Source organism: Rhinolophus ferrumequinum, chromosome 9, assembly GCF_004115265.2.
Source record: "Rhinolophus ferrumequinum isolate MPI-CBG mRhiFer1 chromosome 9, mRhiFer1_v1.p, whole genome shotgun sequence".
Taxonomy (NCBI): Eukaryota; Metazoa; Chordata; class Mammalia; order Chiroptera; family Rhinolophidae; genus Rhinolophus; species Rhinolophus ferrumequinum.
In genome coordinates, this window is record NC_046292.1 from 36,995,075 (window position 1) to 37,018,820 (window position 23,746).

Here is a 23,746-nt window from a genome sequence, read left to right on the forward strand (position 1 = left end):
TCTCTCTGCCAGCTGCTACCCTTGGTTTGTTAGTCACAACAGATGGGGTGTGGGGAGTAAATCAAATTCTGTGATGTCAGTGCAAAAATTTATTGGAAGCCATAAGGCCATAGTAGTGTAACTTCAATAAAATGCACATTTAAAAATACACAATGCTTCATTCAGGCCAATGAGACTGCAGTTTATTTGACTATTTTATGGTAGGGGAGAAGGTTAAGTGTTGATGTGAAAGCCCTGATATCAGTAATGGGGATGGTAGAATCTGCCAGCAGAGGAGAGGTTGGCAGGTAGGTTAGCTGCATCAATTCAGAAGAGTTGGAATCCTCACCGCAAGGGGTACCGTCCTCTTCCAGTTCATACTTCCCAAACCCAACAACCTGAAAGAAGTCAAAGACTCGAGGTGAGAAATGTGCCGAGCAGATTTGGGCAAAGAGCTGTTAGGGTCTGTGTTCCCAAGCCAAACGCAGTGAATGGTAACGGCTAAATGACAACCCCGGGGTCGCAGCTCAGTGAACCGCACTCACATGAACGCTGAGCATTTTACTTCCTGGTCCTCGGTGCGCCTTGAACCAGCTGACTAGGTCTGATTTTGAGAATGATTTCAGTGCTTCAATCTTACAGGGGGTGGGAAGATAAGAAAGAAAGAAAGCTATAAAAGACTAACAACACATTTTCTGGAAAGACAGTTCTTAAGCATAACACTTCCTTGGTATGAGCACATCGTTTTATTTTTTCAAAGTATCAGCTTGCCGCCAACTTTCCAGAGAAGGATAAAAATGAGCACTGGTGATACACTTTCATGTTTCATAGCAATGACTGACCCTGGCTGACCCTGGCAGATAAGCAGGAGAGGGTAGCAGATGCTGTATTTACAGCTGAGAGCTGTACAGTGAGCCCAGACTCTCAGGTACGTGTTAACTGTACTCTCGCATGAGAAAATACAGTATTGAAACAGGTGAAGAGAACTTTATCTGCCCTGCTTCTAACAGGGAAAAGAGTGCCTTAAGAGCTGCTCGAAAGCCTCTTGTTAAACCCTTTTGCCTCACTGTCCTTTGGTAATTCTCCACATACAGTTAAATTATCAGAGCACTGGAGTGCAGGATACAGAGCTCTTTTTTTGTGGGTTTTACTACTTTGGGCTAGAAGTCGTCAAAAGACCCACACCAGGAATCATTAAATCTGGAGGAGGAACTCCATGTTCGTGAAGACCAGAAGTTTTAAATTTTCTTTAAATAGCAGAACTTTTTATCTCCACAAATCTGAAGTGAACCTCAACATATAATAGAAAACTGGATCTGCTCTGAAATTGGTGGGAAAGGCAGGCAAGGATTAGCATCCTGCTCACTTGGCCACCTAAGGTGCCTCTAGAGAGGCCAGTCTAGAAACCAGATTTGACTAATCAAGAAATGAGCAAGTAAATGACCAAGCCTGGACGTGTGCCCCAGGTCTCACTTCCACACACTGACTTGCTTGGAACTGTGACTCCTGAAAACTCAGGAGGCCCTGTCAGGGCAATATTACTCTAAAAAACCGTGTTACTACCTCATGAGCAAGGCGGTCAAAGAGATACTGCTGTGTCACCACTTCGTTCCAGTTCCTGTCCACCTCCTCCCCCAGGTGGGTATCCTCGCACTCCTTCAGCTTGATCAGAGCTGTGACCTGTTACCAGCAAAAAGAGAGAGCTTCAGGCACGGTATCACACCCATTCCCCCAGGACTCTTGGCCCTGTCCAGTCTGGTTTGCGATGGACATGCTATGGCCCCTTCACTTGGGACCTGCCAGCATGATGGAGAGGGATGAACCTAGGAAGAAGACGTATGGTCAGATTAAGGTGGGGCTACAATGCTCAGAAAAACTGGCTGCACACAGCACTGCTGTCTAGTTGTCTTGAGGGCTTGTGTGAGCCAAGGAACAAAAGACCAGGCCAGCTCGGTCAGTCACCTGGGTGTTGAATGCGTCCTCAGTGAGGTTCTCGATCTTTTCCTCAAAGCTAGAAAGAAACTCTTCTATCTTCTTATCAACAACTTCAGAGCTGAAACAAAACATCTTCAATTAAAAGTCATCAGAGACCTGGTCTCAAGGTGAGAGAATTTAGGGCTGAGGCGTATTTCCAGGAAAGAGGCTGAAGTGTTTTCTTCCTGGTCCTCAGTCCTCTCCCCTCAGTTGAGGGAGGCAGAGAACCCTACCTCTAGCCCATTTTCCTGCTATCATCCATCATATGGAAGCAGTGACAGCCATGCTTGACCATTTCAAAGCTGAGAACCAGCAAGGCCTTGGACCTTGCTGCCAGCACAAGGTCAGGTCAGGTACCTTTGCCTTTCTTGTGCTCAGGTCTGCCGGAGGTGAAACATTGGCAAGCCCTGCATAATAACCACAGGATGAGTCAAACCCTACTAGAACCACAGGAACCACTGATCAGTCCTGGATCCGGCCATCTATGAGCAGCCACTCCCCAGCCCCCACTCCCTGCAGCTGGGACTAAATGAAGCAAACCCAATTTGGTCAGTATGGTCTGAGGTTTAAGGAAATGTCTGTAGCCCCTACTCTCCACGCCAAGAGTAATAGTTGGACCCATCTACTCACTTGTATTTGGTTGCCTGAGTCCCCACGGTGACAGAGAATCCTAGAATCCCAGATGTGTTCCTACAGGTGGGGTAGACATGGTACCTACAGCCAAAGCGAAAAATTTTTATGAGCTCAGGTAGTCACCTGGGTCTTGCCCTCAGAAGCATCAGAGATGAGGAAAGGGTTTCTATACGTCTTTACTGGATCTGGTGGTTCTGAAACAAGATCTATAAATATGTATGCTTCTATTGCACTCTCAGGTTACGGTGACCACCCCTCTCCTGAACTGAGGACCACAGGCCAGTTTTTTTCTCTTGCTAATCTTGAAACTTGACCAAACTGGAAACCTGATCATAGTCCAAGATGCAAATTCCAGAAGTTTTGACCAGTAGGTATGACTCTAAGGCATGGAAGGACCAAAGGGCTTTGAGAGACTGCCTGGTCTAGATATCCAACAAACCTCCGCATGCAAAATAAGCCCCAGATCCTTACTTGAGTTCAGTGCTCTTGCCAGCAGACTTACCCAAGGGTCTGCTTGGTTCGAAGGAAGTCAAAACAAGGCTCTTCCATGTGCATCTGCAATTCAACATACTACCCATCAGCCCAAATCCTCCTAGCAGAGAAACCTCAATTTCTTCCCCTGAAGTGTTCCACATACCCCCTAAGTCTAGCCTCTCTTACCTGCCTGCTTCCTAAATTGCCCAGGCCCCTTGTCCGTGATCATACCGGGTTAAGAATGCTAAAGAACCATTTCACCTTCCAAACATGTCTCTGACCACGCCCAAGCCCCTCCCTCCGGCAGAAAGGGCAGTCCTTGTAGTGGGTCGGGCTCCTGAACACAACACGCCTTCATGCAACTTACCACAAGCAGCTCCATAAGGGTGTATTCTTTCAGACTCCTGGTACCTGACTGAAAGGAGAACTTGATCAGACCAACTGAAAATCCAGTGGCTTACAAGGCTTCTTCATCAGCTATTCTTGGCAACCATTTATTCAGGCATCCATCCCACTCTAATCCCCCAAGAGAGCTGATCGTACCCTCTCCTGCCCTATGCTTTCAATTTTGTTTATACATCCGCCTTCCCACTAGACAAGGTCTGTGAGGACAGGAATCATGCTTGAACATCTGTATTCCCAGCTCTGGCACAGAACTGCAGGCAGACATGGAGTACAGTCCAGGAATCCCTGATCTGCCAGCTCCTGTCCAAAGAACCTAGAGAACACAACCTAAAATCAAGTTTTTGCAGTTCAAGGTCCTAAGGGGAGCAGGAAATGTCTGGGGATCAATGAAGGGTGTCTGGACCTATTTCTCAGACGGAGAGGATATAAATAGGAACTTCTGCAGCCACACACAAGAACCCAAACCAACTGATAAGAAGAAAGCCCAGCAGAAGCCACATTGTGGGAGATCCCATCCTCGCGAGCGTCCTGGACGCCGGCAAAATAATGCAGTTAGAATGAAAGAGGGCAGAGGGCCAACAAGCAAAAATTTTGCTAGTGCATCCCCTAGTCAGGCTCTTGAAGGCTCTGACACAGACTCATTTCTATTCCTTCCCACTTCACCAGAGGAAGAGGCTAAAGCCAATGCTCCCTGTTTGGTCAGCAACGAGATTTCCTGTTTGCCGCTAGAAGGATTGACAAAACCAGTCAAAACGTTATGTCAATTTCCTGTCCCATCCCTCTGTCCCCCCATCTCCAGAATGCAGGGAAGTGGTTCCCTAAAGGAAGCAGTTTGTATTAAAAGCTAGTGCTAAGAGGTGACCAGCGGAATGCACCTCAGTGGACATGCTCTTACAACAGGAGATTCTACCTAAAACTAGTGAAGTGCTACTAGGTTCTGACAGTGAGAAGCACTGACAAATGTGGACAGCGCTACGCAGGGCCAGGCCATATCATTTATGAAGTTTGTGACCTGTCGGTCATTTTGGCTTCAAATAAGCTGAAAACTTAGGAGGAAAAGTCCAGGTAGCAACAGCCAGAGAGAGACTGGCTCTGCCGACAAGCGGGGGCCACTAGGGAAAGACTCAGGTCCAGAGCCAGAAACAAAGGACAAGGTGAGAGGAAGGCCACACAGCCATGCCCATAGCCCAGACCAGGGATCTTCACGGGGCCTGACAGGTGGATTCCTCATGCAGGGAACCCAGGGCCATAGCAGCAGCTATTGGAGCCCCAGAGTTTGGGAAGTCTAGACAGGCACAGGTCCACATAGTCCTAGAAATGAATGGGCTAACCACAAAGTAAAGCAGGGTGTGGGCTAATTGAGATTGTTGCAAAGTTCTTTAAGTCCTATCCCTCCTCTCCAGAATGGTGTGGAACAAACACAGGATTTGAGGGCAGAACGAATCAATTCCAGCCCCAGCTGGTATGATCGCAGGGATGAAAGGGGCTCTGGACCTCAGCTCCATCATTCCTAAAATGGACGTGATAAATCCTATCTCAGGTACTTTAAAACCTTGAATTATAACTTGGGTAGTCATTCTGTTTGCCTTATACAGATTGCTTGGCCATGTTTACGTTTGTCTCATTTTCTAAACTGTCCTTTGAACAAATGTCCTCCTGCTGCTTGGGGTAGTCAGGGGAATGTTTATAAGAATTTCCAGCCATGCTTCAGTCTGTCCCCCTGGACTAGTGTCTGGGTGATTAATGAAGCTCTGTGATTTAAGGATTCATTTCACTGACAGGAGCAATTGTGAAATGTAGTTGCTTCAACAAGACAAATGACCCCAAGCACAAAACTACAGAGGTAACTACAGTGGGCCGTGAAGGTCACAGGGTCACTAATTCCCCAGATTTTAGTGCCCGAAAGGCACTTGGCCATGAGAATGGCCATATGCAAGGGGCCACTGACCTGGTAATACACTGTGACTTCAGAGTTGGCGTCACCCCTGTTCAGAGCTCTCACTTTGCACAGGTGGTGACCACTGGGCAGCTGTACCACCTGGAACTGCACAGACATCTCCTGCTCCAGTGGCCTGAAGTTCAGCTTGCTGCAAAAGAATTAGTGTGGGTCACTGAGGCGGTGCCTTTATCCTCTTACTCTCACCCAAAATTGTCATAAAGAGGTCAGGCCTTCTACAGTCCCTTCTGAAGTGCTTTGTTTACATAACTAGCCTTAAGAAAATCCACCACAAGAAGCATCTCCACTACGGTTTGGTAACAACTGCGTTGTGGCTAGGGCCCTCCTGCTGGTCAGAACACACAACTCCCAGAGGGAAAACTCAAACCCATACTCACTCAACAACGTATTTCAGAAAATCCATAGATTCCTAAGAGGCAAAAGAAAAGAAAATAACTACATCAGGCTCTCTTGACATTAATTTCACCCAAAACCAACTAATATCAGCCCTAATGGCTTGGGAAGCCCTGGCTAACATTAGGAAAGCAAACATAGTCTTGTCACCCAAAATACTGCCTACGTCTTTCACCGATTGGGCTCATCATTGATTTAGTATGTTTGTCAACTGAAAGGCTCCTCTCTGCTCTCCCTCGGCACTCTGCCCACCTGTGCTCTGTGACACTTTCCCCACTGGAACAAACTTAACAGTTCAACTTAACCAGGGTGCCCTCTGTGCCCTCTGTGACTGTTTTAGAAACCTGGGTCTATTCATACGGAGCCTGGCATAGAATGAGCAATAGAATAATACTTAATACTAAGTAAACGTATCCCCTCCCCCTCTCAAACTTGTTTTCTTACCTATAAAGGAGGGATAAGTGGAAGGGTGAGCTCATCTTTAAAGTGGTTTCTACCTGGGGCAAAACATGGCACTATGTTCTCTGGACCAAAGCCCGTGCCCAGCACCCCCACTGCTCACAGAAGCAGGCGATATATTCCTGCTCTTCTCCGTGGGTGGAGGCTTGGAAACATCTGTCTGTCAGCACGCTACGGTTTATCAGAAACTAAGGCTGCTTTGGGCTTGTGAGATTAAAGACATAGAGGAAGTGGGGGGACATCAGCCAATCTCAAGAGAGGCCATTTATATAATCCATCAAAGGGCCAGTCCTGAGAAACTAAGTGGGAGGCCACAGGGGAAGCTGCTCAGCAGCCTAACAGTTTAGGGAGAGTCCCCCACTAGCACTCTTGGCTAGAAGAGGCCTCAGTATGTCCCATACACACATCCAATTCAGTACGGGTTAGAGCAAACCCCTCATCTGTCCCAAACCTCCTACTGTCCCTCTTCCTGTACCAACCCACCGGTCCAAGCAAGAAAGTGGGGCACCGTCATAGATCCCTCCCCTCTCCGTCACCCCCACATCCAGTCTGGCCATCCTCTACCTCATTATGTCTTAAGTACTCCTTTTTCATTTATTTCACTTAACCTCAGGCTTCATCACCTTTCACTTCAACTCTGTGTGTGTGTGAAAAACACATGAAGTTTACCATCTTAACCATTTTTAAGTGTACAGTTTATAGTGTTAAGTATATTCACAGTGTTGTGAAACAGAACTCCAGAACTTTTCATCTTGCAAACCTGAAACTCTAGATCCATAAAACAACAATTCCCCTTTTTCACCTCCCCTGGCCCCCCCAGTAACCACCATTCTACTTTCTGTTTCTATGACTGAGTACTCGAGACACCTCATACAGGCGAAATCATACTTCTTGTCAACTTTTATAGCAGCCCCGTACCCGGCCCCTCTGGATCTTCCTTAATGACAAACCCTCTTTTACATCCTTCAAGGTTCTCCATTTACTACAGGATGAAGCCCAAGCTCCTTAGCTTCACACACAAGCTTGACATACAGGGTCTGCCGAAGTATGTGCGTGTTCACACTCCCCAGTTCCCACTTAATCTCTAAACTGTAGTTTCCACACACAATCTTCAACAAATGTAACCAATCCCATATGTTTAGCAAACCCATTTCACTCAAAGTCGTGGCCCATGACCAGCAGCTTCCTTCATAAGGAAAGTCTTGCCCGGCATCAAAGGGGCCAGGTTCTCATCTAAACAGACCTTGACAGTGCTGACCGGCCAAACCTCCAGGGCTTCAGGAAGAACTAATGCAATTCCAGAGCCCACGAGAGCACTCAGACCTGGCCAACAACAGCAGGGTGCCTCATACTCACTGTGCTTGTCACGTTGCCTTGTACCAGGCCCTCCACAAAGAGCTGGGATTTGAACTCTCTGACGAAGCTCAGCAGAGATTCAAGGGAAAGGCCATCCATCAAAGCCCGGTACTTGTCAATCATAGACCAACGGGCATATTCCAGGACTAAAAGCCGCACGTCTCTATCCAGAGGGCAGAAAAAAACAGTTTTGTTGTAAGAAGTGAATTTTGAAGGTACAGAAGAATTGGGTTAAATTTCTATAGATGGTATGCTTTAAAGACAGACAATTCTGTCACAACTTAAGATGGGGAAACAATCACCAAAAAGCATTTAAAATTGCATAAACTTTTACACAGATTTGCTCACTGGTACAACAACTCACTTACCTGTCTCACTTGCAAAACAAAATATTTCACATAAGTGAAGTTGTCAGGTGAGTCACATACCAATTTAAAACTACTATTTTGATTTGAAATCTGACATTTTATTAATTCCTGGAGGCCACCATTATGAATATTACTGAAGTGACAATAAAGTATAGGCAGTCACTCTAGGTCAAAATCAGACTGACCACTGCCCCCCTTTTCCACACTCAGCTGTTTGAATTTGGCAAGTCACCTAACATCTGTGACTCAATTTCTTCATTTCTAAAACAAGGGAAATAATGGGGTTTTGGTGAGAAATAAATACATATAAAGTTCTTAGATGTAGCACATAACAAATCTTCAATAAATATAGGTGGTGTTATTATTTTACCACATTTTAATAAAGTAGTATTCAGGAGTTATTGCACACACAGGGCTATTTTTCATCATATCAATAGTTTCAGACAACTCTCCTTTCCAACTTATATTTGGTTATTAGTTATTGTAGGTTTTGTGATCAGATTATCAGTTATTACCTGTCTGACTTTTACATGCTTCTTCCCCTGATTTTGAATATTGGTCATTCATGGGCTCATTATAACTGTCCAAAGCAGAGCTTCTATATGAGGTGGTGCTGTTTGTTCGCCATTTATAGATGCCCAGCTAGGAGGTCAAGTGGGGCCTTGCAAACCATGTGCACAAAGGGCTGTGTCTGCTTAGGGGGACTTTTCTCCCCATCCCACAAAGGCCCTGCCAGCTGATAGAGGGTACCCCCAAGAGGGTATTTTTCTCCTGATTCACCAAAGTACCCTATTGGTCACCATTAGCTCTAGACCAAAGAACAGGCTCTGATGAAAGGGTCAGGGGTGGGTGGGGGGGGGTTGCCTATTAGCAGAGGGTTTAAGCATTAGTGTACAGACTGTCTGTGGGGACAGAGTCCCAGAGAGCAGTTTCCAGGCTCTCGGCCTCCTGTGGAAAGGTGCTGGCTCGGGTAGTAGATGGCCATCAGCTGTGACTAGTTGGCTATCAGCTGTTAACCGGTTAGCCATTAGCCACTAATATAACCGCTGTGGCTACGCTAGGGGGTTGTTGGTTGGCAGAGAAGCGGACGGCAGTTTGAGGATCATATGGCTCCTGCTTCCTGTGTCTCCAACCCAGCCGCCAGTGAGAATATAGTGGTATGACTCCCCTATCTATGGCTCCGTGGGTGTTCCTTTTTGGCCTCGCCATATCCTGCGTTCTTGTGGGAGGACCGGGAGCTGAGACCCCACATGACACTGTCCATAAGCCTTTTTGCTCTCTCTGGAACCTTGGCTGAATTCTAGATAGCTGCAGTTGCTAGATAAATGATGTGTTAAGCAGTTTAACTCAGCTCCTCATCACAACACCCAACACACTACAATCACCCCAGTGAAGTCAGCAGCAAGCAATTTTGAGCTACAACAAAGCCAAAACTTTAGGAAAAAACACCCATTTTTTCATCGAGTCTCTAAGTATAGTAGGCTACTTTCAGTCGTACTCCCAGATAGCTACTTTAGCTGGGTTTAGAAATCCTGTAACCCTATGGCCAGATTTCCTAAACCACAGCACAATTCTTACATGTCTGCAAATCAGCACTGAAACTAAGCCTCCTCCCCCACACCTAACCCCTGGGAAGGCCAATACTTCCAGGCCTTCAAAATAAAAGCTGACCCCCGGTATACCCACTTGGCCAGAGTCTCAGGCTTGATGAGGATGTTAAAGTAGGTCTTCTTTAACTGTTCTGTTATCATTGTGAAGACAGCTGGTGTGGAACTAAACTCCGCTAAGTAGTCAATAATGAGCTGAAACAGTAGCTGAAAAGAAAAGAAGCATTTAAGTGGAGAAGCATAAAAGAAATCTACTAAGTTTGTTTTGGTGGGGGGATTGTTTTCCATTGGTTTTTACCAGGGGCTCAGCATGGTGACAGGCATTATCGGGGACATAAGAGAAGTACTGATAATGCATCTCCAGGGGCTAAAATCCTCAATAATGGTCACATTTGGAGCAGACCAATGATTCTTCTATTTTTATAATTTTCATGGGTATTCTTAAATATTTTTTCTTCCAAATGAACTTAAAAATAATTTTATCCACATACTCACTGCCCCTAAATGTGACTGCAATTGAGAAGACATTACATTTATATATTAATTTTTGAAGTAATGACAACTTTGTATCAAGCTGTCCTATCAGGAAACATGATGAGTCTCTCCCTTATTTAAAGCCTTCTTTTATATGCTTCAATAAGATTTATATTTTTCTTTAGATAGGTTCTGTACTTTTCTTATTTACTCCTAGGTATTTCATTTTTCTCAATACTAGAACATTTTTTCCATTCATTTCTAAGTGGTTATTACTATTACAGGAAAAAGAATCTATTGATTTTGATATACTGATCTTGTGACCAGCCACATCACAATTTATTTTAAAAATTTTAGTAGTATCTTAGGTTTTCTAGGAAAACAATCATATCATCTGCAAAGTAAAACACCTTTTCTTCCCAAGTGTTTTTACTTTATTTCATTTTTTCTTCATTTTAATGGAGTAGCCAGAACCTCTAAAATAATGTTGAGTAATAGAGGTGATTGTATTATATCGTATCCTTGGCTTATTTCTGCTTTTAATGTTCAGCATTTTATCAGTTAACGTAACATTTGCTGTTACTGTTTTTAAATTAAGATTTTTGTTGTGTGTAAGTAATTTTTCTCCATTCCAACTTATCAGGAATGCCCACTGGAATTTATCAAGTGATTTTTTTTTGACATTTATCACTGTATTCACATATAGACATACCTTGTTTTATTGAGCTTTGCTTTACTGCACTTTACAGATGTTGCATTTTTTTTTTTTTACAAATGAAACCAGCAAAAAGATTACAGTTCGCTTTATTGTGATCCTTGCTTTATTGCGGTGGTCTGGAACCAAGCCTGCAATATATCCATGGTATGTCTGTAGTACTACTCATTTGACCTGTGTTATGATTTATGTTCGTCAACTGCCAAATACCAATCGTTTTTATTCCTGGCACTCAGTCATGGTGAATTATTCTTTTTGGATTCAATTTTCAAATTTAAAATGTTTGCATCTATATTTTACAGGTAAAACTGGTCTCTAGTTGTATATATTTATATTCTATCTCAGGTTTTAATATTAAGGTGAGGTAAGCTTCATAAAATAAAGAACCTCAAATACTTTTCTATTTTGTATTTTGAAAAGCTCCCCAGCTAATTCCAAAACATACCTCCCAAATGACAACCTCTATATTAGGCTTTAATCTGTTTGGATCTTAAGCTACATTATATGTAGGCCTTTGAAGGTTGACAAAAGTAAATTATTCCATGGTGTCTCCTGTTAAGGACCGATCTTTGTCCCCTGGGGAGAGTGACAGGGATGAGCATGTAAAGGAGAGAACTTACTCTTCACTCGAGTTTTTGCTAAGATACGGAGGCTATCACCTCTTAGCACAGGTCTCATTTCTGCCAGGTCCTTTTCTCCCACTTTTTTCTTGTATGAAGAACCTAAACCTTAATATATGTTATATCCAAGAAACCAAAACAGAAAATTTGTTGTTGGGTACATTATATTAGGTTGGTGCAAAAGTAATGGCGGTTTTTGCAACTATTTTTAACCTTTTAAAGCACCATTACTTTTGCACCAACCTAATATTATTTTATCTGGTCTTCAGTGATCTAACCCTTTTAGCTAGCACTCCATATTATTTCTTCTCTGCTTATGAAGTTTTTGACAAAGCGACACTGGAACACATTCCTTACCAAAAGATAAACTACTGACAAGATACAACCCTGTTTCTAAAAGGCTCATAGACTTAGAACTGAGAAACAAGATACATACTTGAAACAATGGGATTGAGTGTAAGATGAAGAAGAAAGGACACAACCATGTGAGTTCTACTCTTGTCAGGCAATGTGCAAGGTGAATCTGTTATTGCTAGATGGTCTGAAATTAAGCTCAAACTAGTCCTAAATGCCAGTGCTGGCTGCAGAGAAACTGACAGCAAAGGGAAGTGAAATCAAGCCTGAAGCACAGGCTGTGTTGTATGCGTGGCTAGTAATTAACAAATACATGTTGTCCATATGTGTGGCCAAAGTCAGAAGGTTGTCATCAGCCAAGAAAACATGGTAACCCACATTAATAAACATTTCTTTCTATGTACAGCACTCCACGCAAAACCACTGTGCTTGGTTCTTAGGGGCAACAAGCATCCATATGAAATCTTAAAAGCTCTCGGTGAGGAAAACGGAGCATTTGTACTTACAGGTAGTTTGTGGTTGAATCCTTTTACTCGAATAATTAAACCGTGTTCTCCAGCTACCAGCTTATACTCCAGCTGTGCCACATCTGCTTCATAAGCTGGTTCCGCAAGATTATGGGTAAGGATATTGACAAAGATATCAAAGAGGACCACACTGAGAGTATAAAATGCAAACAGCCTCATTAATTGACCAGAAATAGACATGAATGAATTTGCTTTGATTGAGAGTAAGAAACTTCACTTTTAGAAAGATGTCAACTCACTCCTCGAGAATGTGAAACTATACACTGATTGAGTTTAGCTTACCCAGGACTCAGTTTCTCAGGGGCATTACAGAACTCCTACCTTCAGCACTGCTTCCCAATCGTTTTCAGTTATGCACACATAGAAAATGATAACACGTATGCTGCACAATGGCCAAGTGTAAAAGGCAGCAAACACAAGTGGCCTAAAAGCTCTGAGGTTATCCCTGCGGCCTAAGTTTTCTGACAAAACTCTGAGGGAAGTGCATTTTTTTAAAATGGATATTAATAAATGTTAGTGCTGCTTGTCATTTTAAGGTTGGATTCTACACTGTAAGTGGCAAAGGAAAGGAAGAAACTCACTAACATTTCCCGAGCACCTCCTTGTTTCAGGCACATTTTGGGCTTTCTGACCTCCCATAATGGAACTAGCTATATAAGTATATAAGTAATTTGCTAAGAACAAAGTATACATAATCAGATTCTTTGGCAGTCTATAAATACAGGATCAACAGATCCATTAGTCCTCATTAGGGACTGGAAGCTAACCTAAACTCATCTCTGAGGAGCTATCTCAATTCAGTAATTCTATGACTAGCCTACATGATCAGCAAGTTTTACAAACGGGTACTGCAGATGCAGCAGCCACAACTCTATTTCAATGTTTAGTGTATCAATACCAATACTTGTTGGGCACAGAAAATACATGTAAATCATGATTTGCATAGCTCAAGTACTGATAGAGACAATGATAGAATGATTAATAATGAAACAAAATAACTTTCAATAATAAAAAAAATGTATTTTCTAGAAAAGAGGACAATTGCTTACTTTGCTGCAGACTTCTGTATCAAAGGTGAGATCAGATGGAAACGTATATATGCTGAAAGAGAAAAAGATCATGGATAAGACATATAGCCCAGAGGCCTCAAATATTTTATTCATCTGCTATTTACCCTCAATATCATGTTTTTTAAAAACTCTGAAATAAACTACTGATCCTTAAATGCCCATTACATTTTTATCCTTAAGGGTCTTTAAAAAGTTATATTCCAAATAATGTACAGAACGCATACTTTAATCGATGGGATGACCAGACATATAGACAGATACACACACAGGCCTATGAATACTCATATTTATCAATAGCTTCAGTCAGGGAAATGTTTACAGAGCTATACACGTCAATAACATTAAGGGAACAATCTCAATGCTCACTAAAGGTTACAGCAGAACATTTCCAAGGAAGCTGAATAAATGTGAAGAAAATTTTTAGAAACTCTTATAAGTCATTCAAGAAAAATTGAGGAAACACCTTCCCAATAAATTCGGGAATCTCTCAGAGCCATAGTACAGTTGTGTTGAGGTTAGGGATTTGGATCAAATGGCAACTGGAACCACTCAGCCTTTGAGTCCATGTTGCTTCTAAGCTCCTACGCACCAGGACAAAGGAAAAAAAGCAACGCAGTTTGGGCCACCACGTTGAAAATAAGGAATTTAGAGTCTGCTTAACTGTATAGTGTGCTTCCTTTATGCTGCAAAGCAAAGTGGTAGGGAGTTATGTGGAGAATATTTCACACCTATAATGCTGGACGAGGCAATTGTGTCTAAGAGTAATTTTCCTTCAGTGTACTCTTTTTCTCTCTTTTTTTAAAATAATGTTCAGAAGTACTACCTGTTCCCTAAGATGGCCAAATACCTGGCTCTGCTTTCATTTAAGTGAAAGAAAACTATCTGAAAATTGTAGGCTTGCATCTTCATTTCCTGGAATCTGTAGTATCTACAAGGATTTCTGTGCTAGCATAGGAGCACAGAATGTCTGATAAGCCTAAAAAAGGTCTTCAAATGGAAAAGGAAAGGGAAGGGGAGGTAGGCGATACACATAAGGGGAAAAGGTTGCTACAAGGTGAAGAAAGATTTGTAACATTTATTTCACTCCTTTTAGTGAAGGAGACATTTTACCTTTGGGGATTTTGAATTTGTTGTCTTTCTTATACCACAGGCAACCTTGTGGAGTGTTCACAATTTTAACAGGGTATTCTGTCTCGGGGCAATCAAAAGCCTTCAACAGGAAGTCCGTGGCTAACAAAAGAGAAGAGCAATAATTCACTCAGGCATTTTTAACAGGATTTCAGCAATCTGTTCTTCATAATTTTATGAAATGTCTTCCATTTCAAGCTAGCAGACAGACAGACAGATATACATATATATACGTATCTGGAACAAAAGCTCTTGCAATAATACCCTTTCTTTATGCAATGAAACATTTTGCTATTTTTCCATTCAAATTGATTTTTTTAATGCTTTCACAACTCATTACACTGACCTTACAACCCCCATAACATTATTTTACAATCCTCTAATGCAGGGGTGTCCAATCTGCAGCCCGCGGGCCAACTGTGGCCCATGATCCATTGTTAATTGGCCCGCAGCAAATTCCAAAAATATATTTAGTATATTTAAATAAACCAGGTGAAGCAATACGTACTTCACCTCGAGTGAGTGGCCCGGCTGTTTGTGTATTTTACCGCATATGGCCCTTGGTAAAAAACGTTGATAAAAGTTTGGACTCCCCTGCTCTTATGGGTTGCAATCTGTAGTTTGCAAAACACTAAAACAACAGCAATTCCTACATAGACTAAATGAAATGATCAGCTATGATATAGAAGCAAAAGCAAAAGCAAAAAGATCAGTCCCAAGATCTATGTTTAAGTCCTGTTTCCTCCATTTATCAACCGAATAGACTTGGACAAGTTGCTCTGCTGTTTTGAGCCACAGTTTTCTCACTCGAAATGTAATAAAACAGTAATAATAACCACCCCAGAGTGTTACTAGGAAACTCAAATGGTTCTCTGTAAAACAATGTTCTATGCAAGTGCTATTTGTTTTATTAGTACATGGATGGATTATGCATAATGGTTGCTATTTTACTGACCTATGTACTTGTTTTCAGCTGGAAGATGAAGATCTGGATTTAATTTGAAATTATTCTTCCACAGTTCAGCCCAAGAGTTTTCAATATCTATAGAGAAGGGAAAACAAACCGATCCAACAAATAATGCAATGTTCAGAATTCTCTTAATAACAAACCAGTCAACAACTGGTCTTCACAAATCAATTCTCTTTTCTTAGGAAACCTGAGTGACACATCCAGGCATTCTAGACTCTTACTTCTCAAAGTGTGGTCTCAGCAGCATTGGTATCACCTGGGAGCTTGTTAGAATTGCAAATCTTGGGCCCTACCCCAGAGCTACTGAATCAGAATCTGTATTTTAATAAGATCTCCAGGTGATAATATATACATACTGAAGTTTGAGATGTACTTTTCTAAAACATAGTCAAAACTGCCCCCAAACTACCAAGACAACAGGATTTTTCACTAGCTAATAAACATAGATATAATCACAACAGAAAATAATTTCCTGCAAAGTGTTACAAGTAATTTTCATTTCAAAGTAATCTTCTAAAAAATGTATGTACTTTTTCCCCACCAGAACCATCAGACAAATTATTAAGGAATACAAATTCCCAGGTGAGTCAGATACATCTAAATGTAGGACAATTGTTAAAAATATTTTACCTTCCATACTATACTGAGTCCCAAACCATTTCTCCTTGAGGTCACATTTTCCCTCATTAGCACCAGACAGTAGAACAAGATTTGCTTTTTGAGGAACTAGCTGATGAAGGGCTTCAGCAATGACCTGATAAGGAATAGGGGGTTAGGAAAGAGACACAGACACAAAATAACAACTTTAACCTATACATCTCTGTTAAAAAGGCAAAACCACATGTTAGATACCCCAAGACCCTAGCATCTTAACGTTAATGAAAATATGTCTATAGTCCATGAACACACTACCTCACAAAACTTCACTAATCTACCAGTTGTTTGAAATATGTTTCCCGATAATGCTATAAGCAGTACTCATCTCAAATCCTTCATGGTACCAGGACTAGCAGTAAAAATAGCTATCACTAAGGTTTTACCATGTGCCAAGTAATGTCTAACACAGTACGTTATTTCATTTAATCCTAAAAACCCTAAGATATACCAATTTCATGGAAAATAACACTCAGCTTCAGAGGTTAAAGGTTAAGTAATTTGCTCAGGTTAAAGACTAAGTACTCTATACAGAGCAACACAGCTACAACTGGCAAAACTGAAGTTCTCACCAAGTTTGCACATGACTCCAAAGACTATACTCTTAACAGCTGTGCATTATACTACCTTATACCCAAGTATCAGCAAATGCTCCCAGTAGGGCCTATTTCAATAATCCTTCACTTATGATAAGGACGAAACACAAATGGTATGGGTTAGGTTTGAAACCCTAACTACCATTAAATACCATTTCTTCAAGAAAAAAATGACAAATGATGGTTCAGAAAAAAAAAACTCTTGGACCACCCTAGGGAGATGAAAAGAATGTATGGTTGCTGCTGCTTCTTTTACCTTTTCCTATCCTCTTTAAAATTAGTAGTTTTAGAATACCCTCAGAGTTTCTCAACCTTGGGACTATTAACATCTTGGGCCAGATCACTGTTTGGGGGTGGTGGGGGTGAGGGGTGGGCGGGGCTGTCTTCAGCATACACGTATTACGCTGTTTAGCAGCCTCGCTGGCTTCTATCCGCTAGGTGCCAGGAGCACCCCCAGGTGTGACAACTGAATGGACAAATACCACTAGAGGGCAAAACCACCCCTGGTTGAGCACTGCTACTCTCTTTGGAGCAAAATGACTTATTCCCCAGGAGTAGTGGAAGACACTGACCAACTATGTATTTGTATGTAATATTATCTGTAAGTCATACGTTTTGAATTCAGGGAATTGTATGTTTTTCTCATAAATTTTTTCAAAAATGATTAAAATTTAACTGTGCAGAGTCTCCAACTGAATTAAAAGGTAGGCTAAACAACTCTCTAAATATGCTTAGCAACCGAATCACATAATTCTTAGGAATCACTTTAAGTAGACATTTCAACACTTGACAAATGGTGAGAATAGTACCTGAGGACTTAATATTCTCCTCATATTAAAACATAATCAATCATGGAAGAATCATGAAAAATTATCCATACAACCATTGATATTTCTCCTATTTAAACAAAACACTTAACAAAATACATCCAAGCTTTCTCCATTCTCACAGTTTTTAAGTACATTTCTGCACTTTCTCACCCTCCTTTTTCTCCAAATGTAAGTTTTAGAAACGGAAACCTCCTTACTTCCGGCTTATATTCAAAAAGAAGCTGATCTCCAGTGAGAAAGTCCTGCAGTGGGTACAGCTGCATGTTTTCACACATGTTTTCCACATACTCCACTGGATCTGTCTGAAAAGAGGTAAAATTATTTCACACCAGAAACTCCTCATTGTTATCCTTCATTTGCCACAAAATACCAATACTTTCACTTTTTTTTTTTTTAAACAATGAACCAAAAGCTTCTGAACAGATATAACCAGACATAATTGCTTGTTTCTACGTCAAGGGCTCCACAAGGATGACGTCTTCATCCTTTTGTCACTACAGCGCTATCACCTATAAGTGATTTGTAACCATGAATCAAATTCATGTAGAAATCAAAATGTGTGATTAGATGCAAGTCGTGATATAAGAAGTTGTATTAATCAGTATATCATCTCAACTTAAAACTGAAAGCAGGACCACAGTTCTCTCACCTAAGAAATGGAAATACTTTTCCAAAGGAAAGCAATCAGTTCAAGTATTTACTGAGCACCCAGATGCACAGAATCTTAAACTAAGTGGAACCAAGTGGTTCTATTCCCACATTTTGTAATGAGGACATATACTCAGATTGATTAGGTGACTTGACCAAGGTCACACAGTGCAAAAGTGACAGGCAAAGTAGATACAAGAACTCAGGCCTCCTAACATGGTAGTGAACACTCTTTCCGAAATACTACAGGCTCCCCCCTTTCCTAAACAATATGGGTTGTTCTCTCATCTAATGGAAAACAGAAAAGAAGTGAAGGTTACTGCATTCAGAGAGGGGAAACGAGACAAGAGTACCATAGGTGTATCACGTAAAAATAAGAAAAAAATAGAATAAGGAAAAAGATTCATTGTTAGCTTCTTTTCCTCCACTTCAGGAAACTCTTGAATCAATAAACTGATTAGTCACTAAAATGCTACTATTGTTCGAAATGACTCCTACTCTGTTCTAAATTTTTTAATCAGTTATTTTTACCAGCGACTTATAAGTTAACTGCTCTAATCAGTTTGCTACAAAATTGAGTGATTCAAAGTATTTCCTGTGAGAAAACACTAAGGACCATGGCTAAAAGCAGATCTTTGGTGCCAAAGCAATGAAGAAAGTACTAGGAAGAACACTCAAATGCTACCCTTTAATTTTTTTTAAGGTATAATTCACATACCATAAAATTCACACTTTTAAAGTGTACAATTAAAAATAAAAAAGTGTTTTTAGTATATTCAGTGTTTTTCAGTATATTCCCAAAATTGTGCAACTATCACCATTACCTAGTTCCAGAACATTTTCATCATCCCAAAAGGAAACCCATACCCATTAAGCAGTTGCTCCTAATCATCCCCTCCCCTCAGCCACTGGCAACCATAAATCTGTGTTCTGTCCCTATGGATTTACCTATCCTGGATATTTCATATAAACAGAATCACAGAATATGTGACTTGTGTAATAACAGTATTGTTTCAATGTTAAATTTCCTGAGTGTGACCCTTTTAGTGAGATTATGCAAGAGAATACATTTATTTGTAGCAGATACTGCTAAAAAAATTTAGGGGGGAAGTACAATATCTATAATTAAATCTCAAAATGTTTTGAGAAAAAAATGCACACGCACACACAAATAGAGAAAGAATAAATAAAATATGGCAAAACATTAACAATTGGAGAAGACAGGTGAGGGACCTACCAGTAATCACTGTACTACTCTGACAATTTTTCTGAGTTTAAAAAGTTGGAGGGATGAAATATTAATCTGAGGAGGGGTCGACAGGATTCAACAGATTTCCAATGGGATCCAAGGCACAAAAGGGTTTAAAAAAACCCTCCTGCTCTAAACTCTTTACCTTTCAGGTATATAAAATACCTTCCTTTCATATACTCTGTGCTACAGACACATAGGTTCATTCATTTTTTCACAATACCCCATAGTTCTTTACTTATGTGCTTCTCATTGCTTAGAATGTATCCAAACCTTATCCATTTTTTAGTACTGAACTCAATTCAAATTTACCACATCCATGAAGCCTTCCTTGATCCTATTCCAATCAAGGCAAATGCTTTGCTTGCCTTGAAATCACAAAGCACATTGTTACTAATGTTGTATATCATAATTACTACAGATTATCTTGTAGAATGTCTTCACAATATTTGAATTCCCAAACTACCAAGTACAATAGCTCTCCATGAATGTTTATCAAAGGGATAGACAGATGGATGACTACATATATAAACGATTATCACACAATATGATCTGTGTCAATCTGCCTAATCCTCTCACTGTTAGTATAAATACTCAAAAACATAAGAGTTAATTTGCAGATAGACTCAAGGCCATCTTGAGACTCACATGGCAGAATTAAAACTCTTCGAAAACATTCCAAAAAGAGGAACAATGTCCATACCAGTTTCAACTAGGTCACAGAAAACATTCAAAAAGAATTTGACTTCTAGTACCTGTTCTTGGTAATGAAACTCATTATCCTCAATTTTCTGAATCTCTTCAAAAATTCTGTGAAAGAAGATAATTATAATCAGAAGACATATTTAAATTTCTCATTAGCATCATCAGCAAGAAAACACAAGCCACATAAACCTTTAACATACATTCACACGTAGAGGAACAAGAATATGGAGCCAGTAAAGAAAACTAAGCAGGAAATGCCTGAAGAAACAATCAAGGCAGGACTAAAGCTTGTCCATTAGCAGCTAAAAGGCTAAAACATACTAGGATTGATTCCTGGCCTAATTCTAATAAGTATGTATTACCTTTTTTCTGGGCCTAGCTTCTGCAGCATTTTTAAATACTGGAAGACAGTATGAGCCACCTAAAAACAAAACTTATTATTACACTTTTGCATAAAGTGATATCTATATTTAAAAACCTTCCCTTTTTAATTATTTACCTCGTAGAAATGTTCATAACCCTCATCAGTCAATGTAATAGAAATGCTGAACACTGAGTAAGTAGAATTTTGCTCAAATCCTGTCTCACCATTTCCACCAAATAGTGCAAGAGCCCAGCACCTACAGTGAGGAAAAAAATTAATCCAATCAATATCTTGGGATGGATAGTCAGTCTATAAATACACCAAATTAACAAAATAGGTTTTCTATGTAAAATTTGGGAAGTTCAGCCTTTGATGCAAATATGCTTTCCAGTAAGTTTAAAAACACAAATTTTAAAAGCATAAAGCCTCCCAAGGAATTGTAGTGCCTGCAGGAATCACGAGAAGGAAATAACAGCCATATTTACTTGTTTAATAGAAACACTAATATGTTACAAAATAGAAAAACATTAACAGTTTTATAAAGCCATAGTAATTTTTGTTGAAGAGAACAACACAATGTTAAAAACCTAAAATAAGGAGGGAGGAAGCCAGAATAGTTTGAAATTCTGATAAAATTCAGTAATATAGAAAAATTATGCACATCTCAAAAGTTCACATTTATTGTGTAAGGTATATATGTACCTAATATCACTATCTTGTTATAATAACCCTGTCCTCTCAGCTTTCTTTGAATGCTCTAGTACACACTTAACGTTTTAAAGTACTTATTTGAATTTCTCATCTAACTTTCCATTCTTGAATTAGTGTATAGAGAAATCAAACAAGGAATTACTTGAATGTGTTGGTCCTGAATCTAAAGCAATACTTCTATTGTTTGGTGAGACAACTTAAACAAGTGCCTAACTGTATTAGGAAACGTTCTGCTAACATGGCTGCATATACTGTTCAGTCCCACATATTTATTATAATTTATCTTCCCAATGAAGTTCTGATTAAAGTCTACCTTTTGGGTTGGGAAAGCTTAGAGATCCACAGCATGTAAATAACTGATTTCTTTACTATCAAATCTAAATTCTTCATTAGAGCTAACCTTTTATGTAATCCTGGAATTTATTAGTTTATGATTTTTTTAAATTTATGTACAACTACTTCCAACAAGGGCTAACAGAGTGCTCCCAAGGAAATACCAAATAAAATATATCCATTAAAATAATCTAGGTTATTAAAGTGACTTGAATTAAGCATTAGATTTGATTCTAGGATTCCTGGCAGATAAAGCAAAAAGAGAAAAGAATGGGTTATATAACACTTATTGTCTTGTTTTTGAGAGATTGCTACATTTTATTAATACTTGCTTTTTTCTAAGGTAAGAAAGAATGCTGCCTTTGCCTTCATGTCCAACCAGCCAAGAGATATAATGAAGTGGCTTCACCCTTTTAAAAAAATGTTAAGATCAGAAATTTTAAAAATTAAGGTATTAAAATACACCAGAAAAATCGTACTGCTAAGACTACGATATTTGAGAATATGATTATAAACGTATTCTCACATAAATTCTACTAGACAAAATTATAACTAATTTGGTATCTAGATAAAAGAAAACACAGTAAAATTCAACTTCTTCATATGAAATCACTGAATGAGTACAACAATCATTCCAAAATTTAAGACTACTACTTTTTCTCTTGGACACAAAACTTACTTCTTTACATGGTAAAATCTTTCATTTTTGTTTTACTCAAAATGGAAATAATATAGATTCCTGACAATTTTAGAGCCTAATGCAATATGAATCACTCTGTCTTTGTAACAGCTTCCGTATTCCATTCAGGCTGTGTGGTAAACTGAAACGTGCTGCTTTAAGGATCAGAAAATCTAACATGTAGTTTTAGTTTTTCCTTTAACTAAATGCATGATCTTGACCAAGAAGCTTAGCCTCTCTATGTTTTTCTTTTTCTCTTCACTTACCTAACTACTTACTCATAGGGTTTTTATGAAAATGTGTAACAGGTGTAAAATGCTTTATTATATAATAATAACTTTAATAGCCTGAGTAGTTGTATATATTCTATTCAAATTGTCTTTTCCCACTGGCTTCTACTGTAATTTCACAAATGTATTCTTACCAAAACAAAAATATATAGAAGAATTGAGTTAGGAAATTTTAACATTCTTAAATTTTAAAATTAGTTCACAGAAGTATATTCAGTAAACTCTTAAAGTCAAGATAAAATATTATGATTTCATCTATGTTAAACAATCCCCAAAGCCCACACATCATTGTTTAAAATATGAATTTGAATTACATCTGTAGTAACACTGATGTAGGGGAGCAAATCAGTTCAAGATTGAACCCAGCTGATTATACAACATTCGCATCTGAACAAAGCCAACTGTACTGTATTTGATACCTTGGAGGGATAAACACTTGATTCTTTGTATAAAAAAAGCTCCCCCAAAAGCTAATTTACTGGAAATACAAATGTTTGGGGATGCAAAATAACTCATGATGAACATCACGTTAAAACAAATAGTCCATAAAATAAAATAACTGGATGGAAACATATAGAAATGTTAACAGTATTTGGAAAACAAAATCATGGATGAATTTTTTCTACTTTTCAGCAATTTTCAAGATTCTTACAATGAACTACCTTAGTAATCAATCAGAGGGTAAACAGGCTTTGCTAATTAAGAAAATAGGAAATGCCAAAAAAGGGAAGGTATATATAATTCCATTTCCACAAGTAAGACATTTTTTATGTTCATTATTTTAATACCTGAAGGATATGAAACTATTAATATTTGGCATATCTTTGAGGACAGAGACCAAGAAAAGGAGAAGCAGAACTTTACTTTTTGCTTAATATTCTTTTGTCCTATTTTTTTTTCAATTACAGTTGACATTCAATATTATATTAATTTCAGATGTACAGCATAGTGGTTAGACATTTATATAACTTACAAAGTGATCCCCCTGATAAGTCTAGTATCTTCCTGACACCATACATAGTTATTATATTATTGACTATATTCCCTATGCTGTATTTAACATCTCCATGACTATTTTGTAACTGCCAATTTGTACTTCTCCTTTTGCCCTATTTTAATATCTTACAAGCATGTATTGTTTTCATAATTTAAAATAAATTATGTAAACATTTAAAACAATTAAGCTTTTAAATATGCATATTTTAATTTTAACACTTTTGGGGA

At 39.5% G+C, this 23,746-nt stretch overlaps 1 protein-coding gene across 2 annotated transcripts in view; it reads right to left on the bottom strand.

Annotated features, from left to right (window-relative positions):
- Positions 1-156: 156 nt before the first annotated feature.
- NRDC (nardilysin convertase) overlaps positions 157-23,746 on the bottom strand; it is a 67,872-nt gene continuing 44,282 nt past the window's right edge. For both annotated transcript variants that reach the window (XM_033114972.1, XM_033114971.1), the window contains exons 11-31: positions 21,886-21,963; positions 20,645-20,765; positions 20,508-20,566; positions 20,196-20,250; positions 17,741-17,845; positions 16,094-16,217; positions 15,449-15,535; positions 14,476-14,595; positions 13,345-13,396; positions 12,275-12,425; positions 9,685-9,812; positions 7,631-7,793; positions 5,800-5,831; positions 5,414-5,552; positions 3,428-3,475; positions 3,089-3,141; positions 2,584-2,667; positions 1,942-2,032; positions 1,543-1,659; positions 525-614; positions 157-377 (exon numbers count right to left, since the gene is read on the bottom strand). In XM_033114972.1, the coding sequence (XP_032970863.1) occupies positions 183-377; positions 525-614; positions 1,543-1,659; positions 1,942-2,032; positions 2,584-2,667; positions 3,089-3,141; positions 3,428-3,475; positions 5,414-5,552; positions 5,800-5,831; positions 7,631-7,793; positions 9,685-9,812; positions 12,275-12,425; positions 13,345-13,396; positions 14,476-14,595; positions 15,449-15,535; positions 16,094-16,217; positions 17,741-17,845; positions 20,196-20,250; positions 20,508-20,566; positions 20,645-20,765; positions 21,886-21,963 (2,092 nt within the window). In that variant the 3' untranslated portion in view covers positions 157-182. The remainder of the gene's footprint in view (positions 378-524; positions 615-1,542; positions 1,660-1,941; positions 2,033-2,583; positions 2,668-3,088; positions 3,142-3,427; positions 3,476-5,413; positions 5,553-5,799; positions 5,832-7,630; positions 7,794-9,684; positions 9,813-12,274; positions 12,426-13,344; positions 13,397-14,475; positions 14,596-15,448; positions 15,536-16,093; positions 16,218-17,740; positions 17,846-20,195; positions 20,251-20,507; positions 20,567-20,644; positions 20,766-21,885; positions 21,964-23,746) is intronic.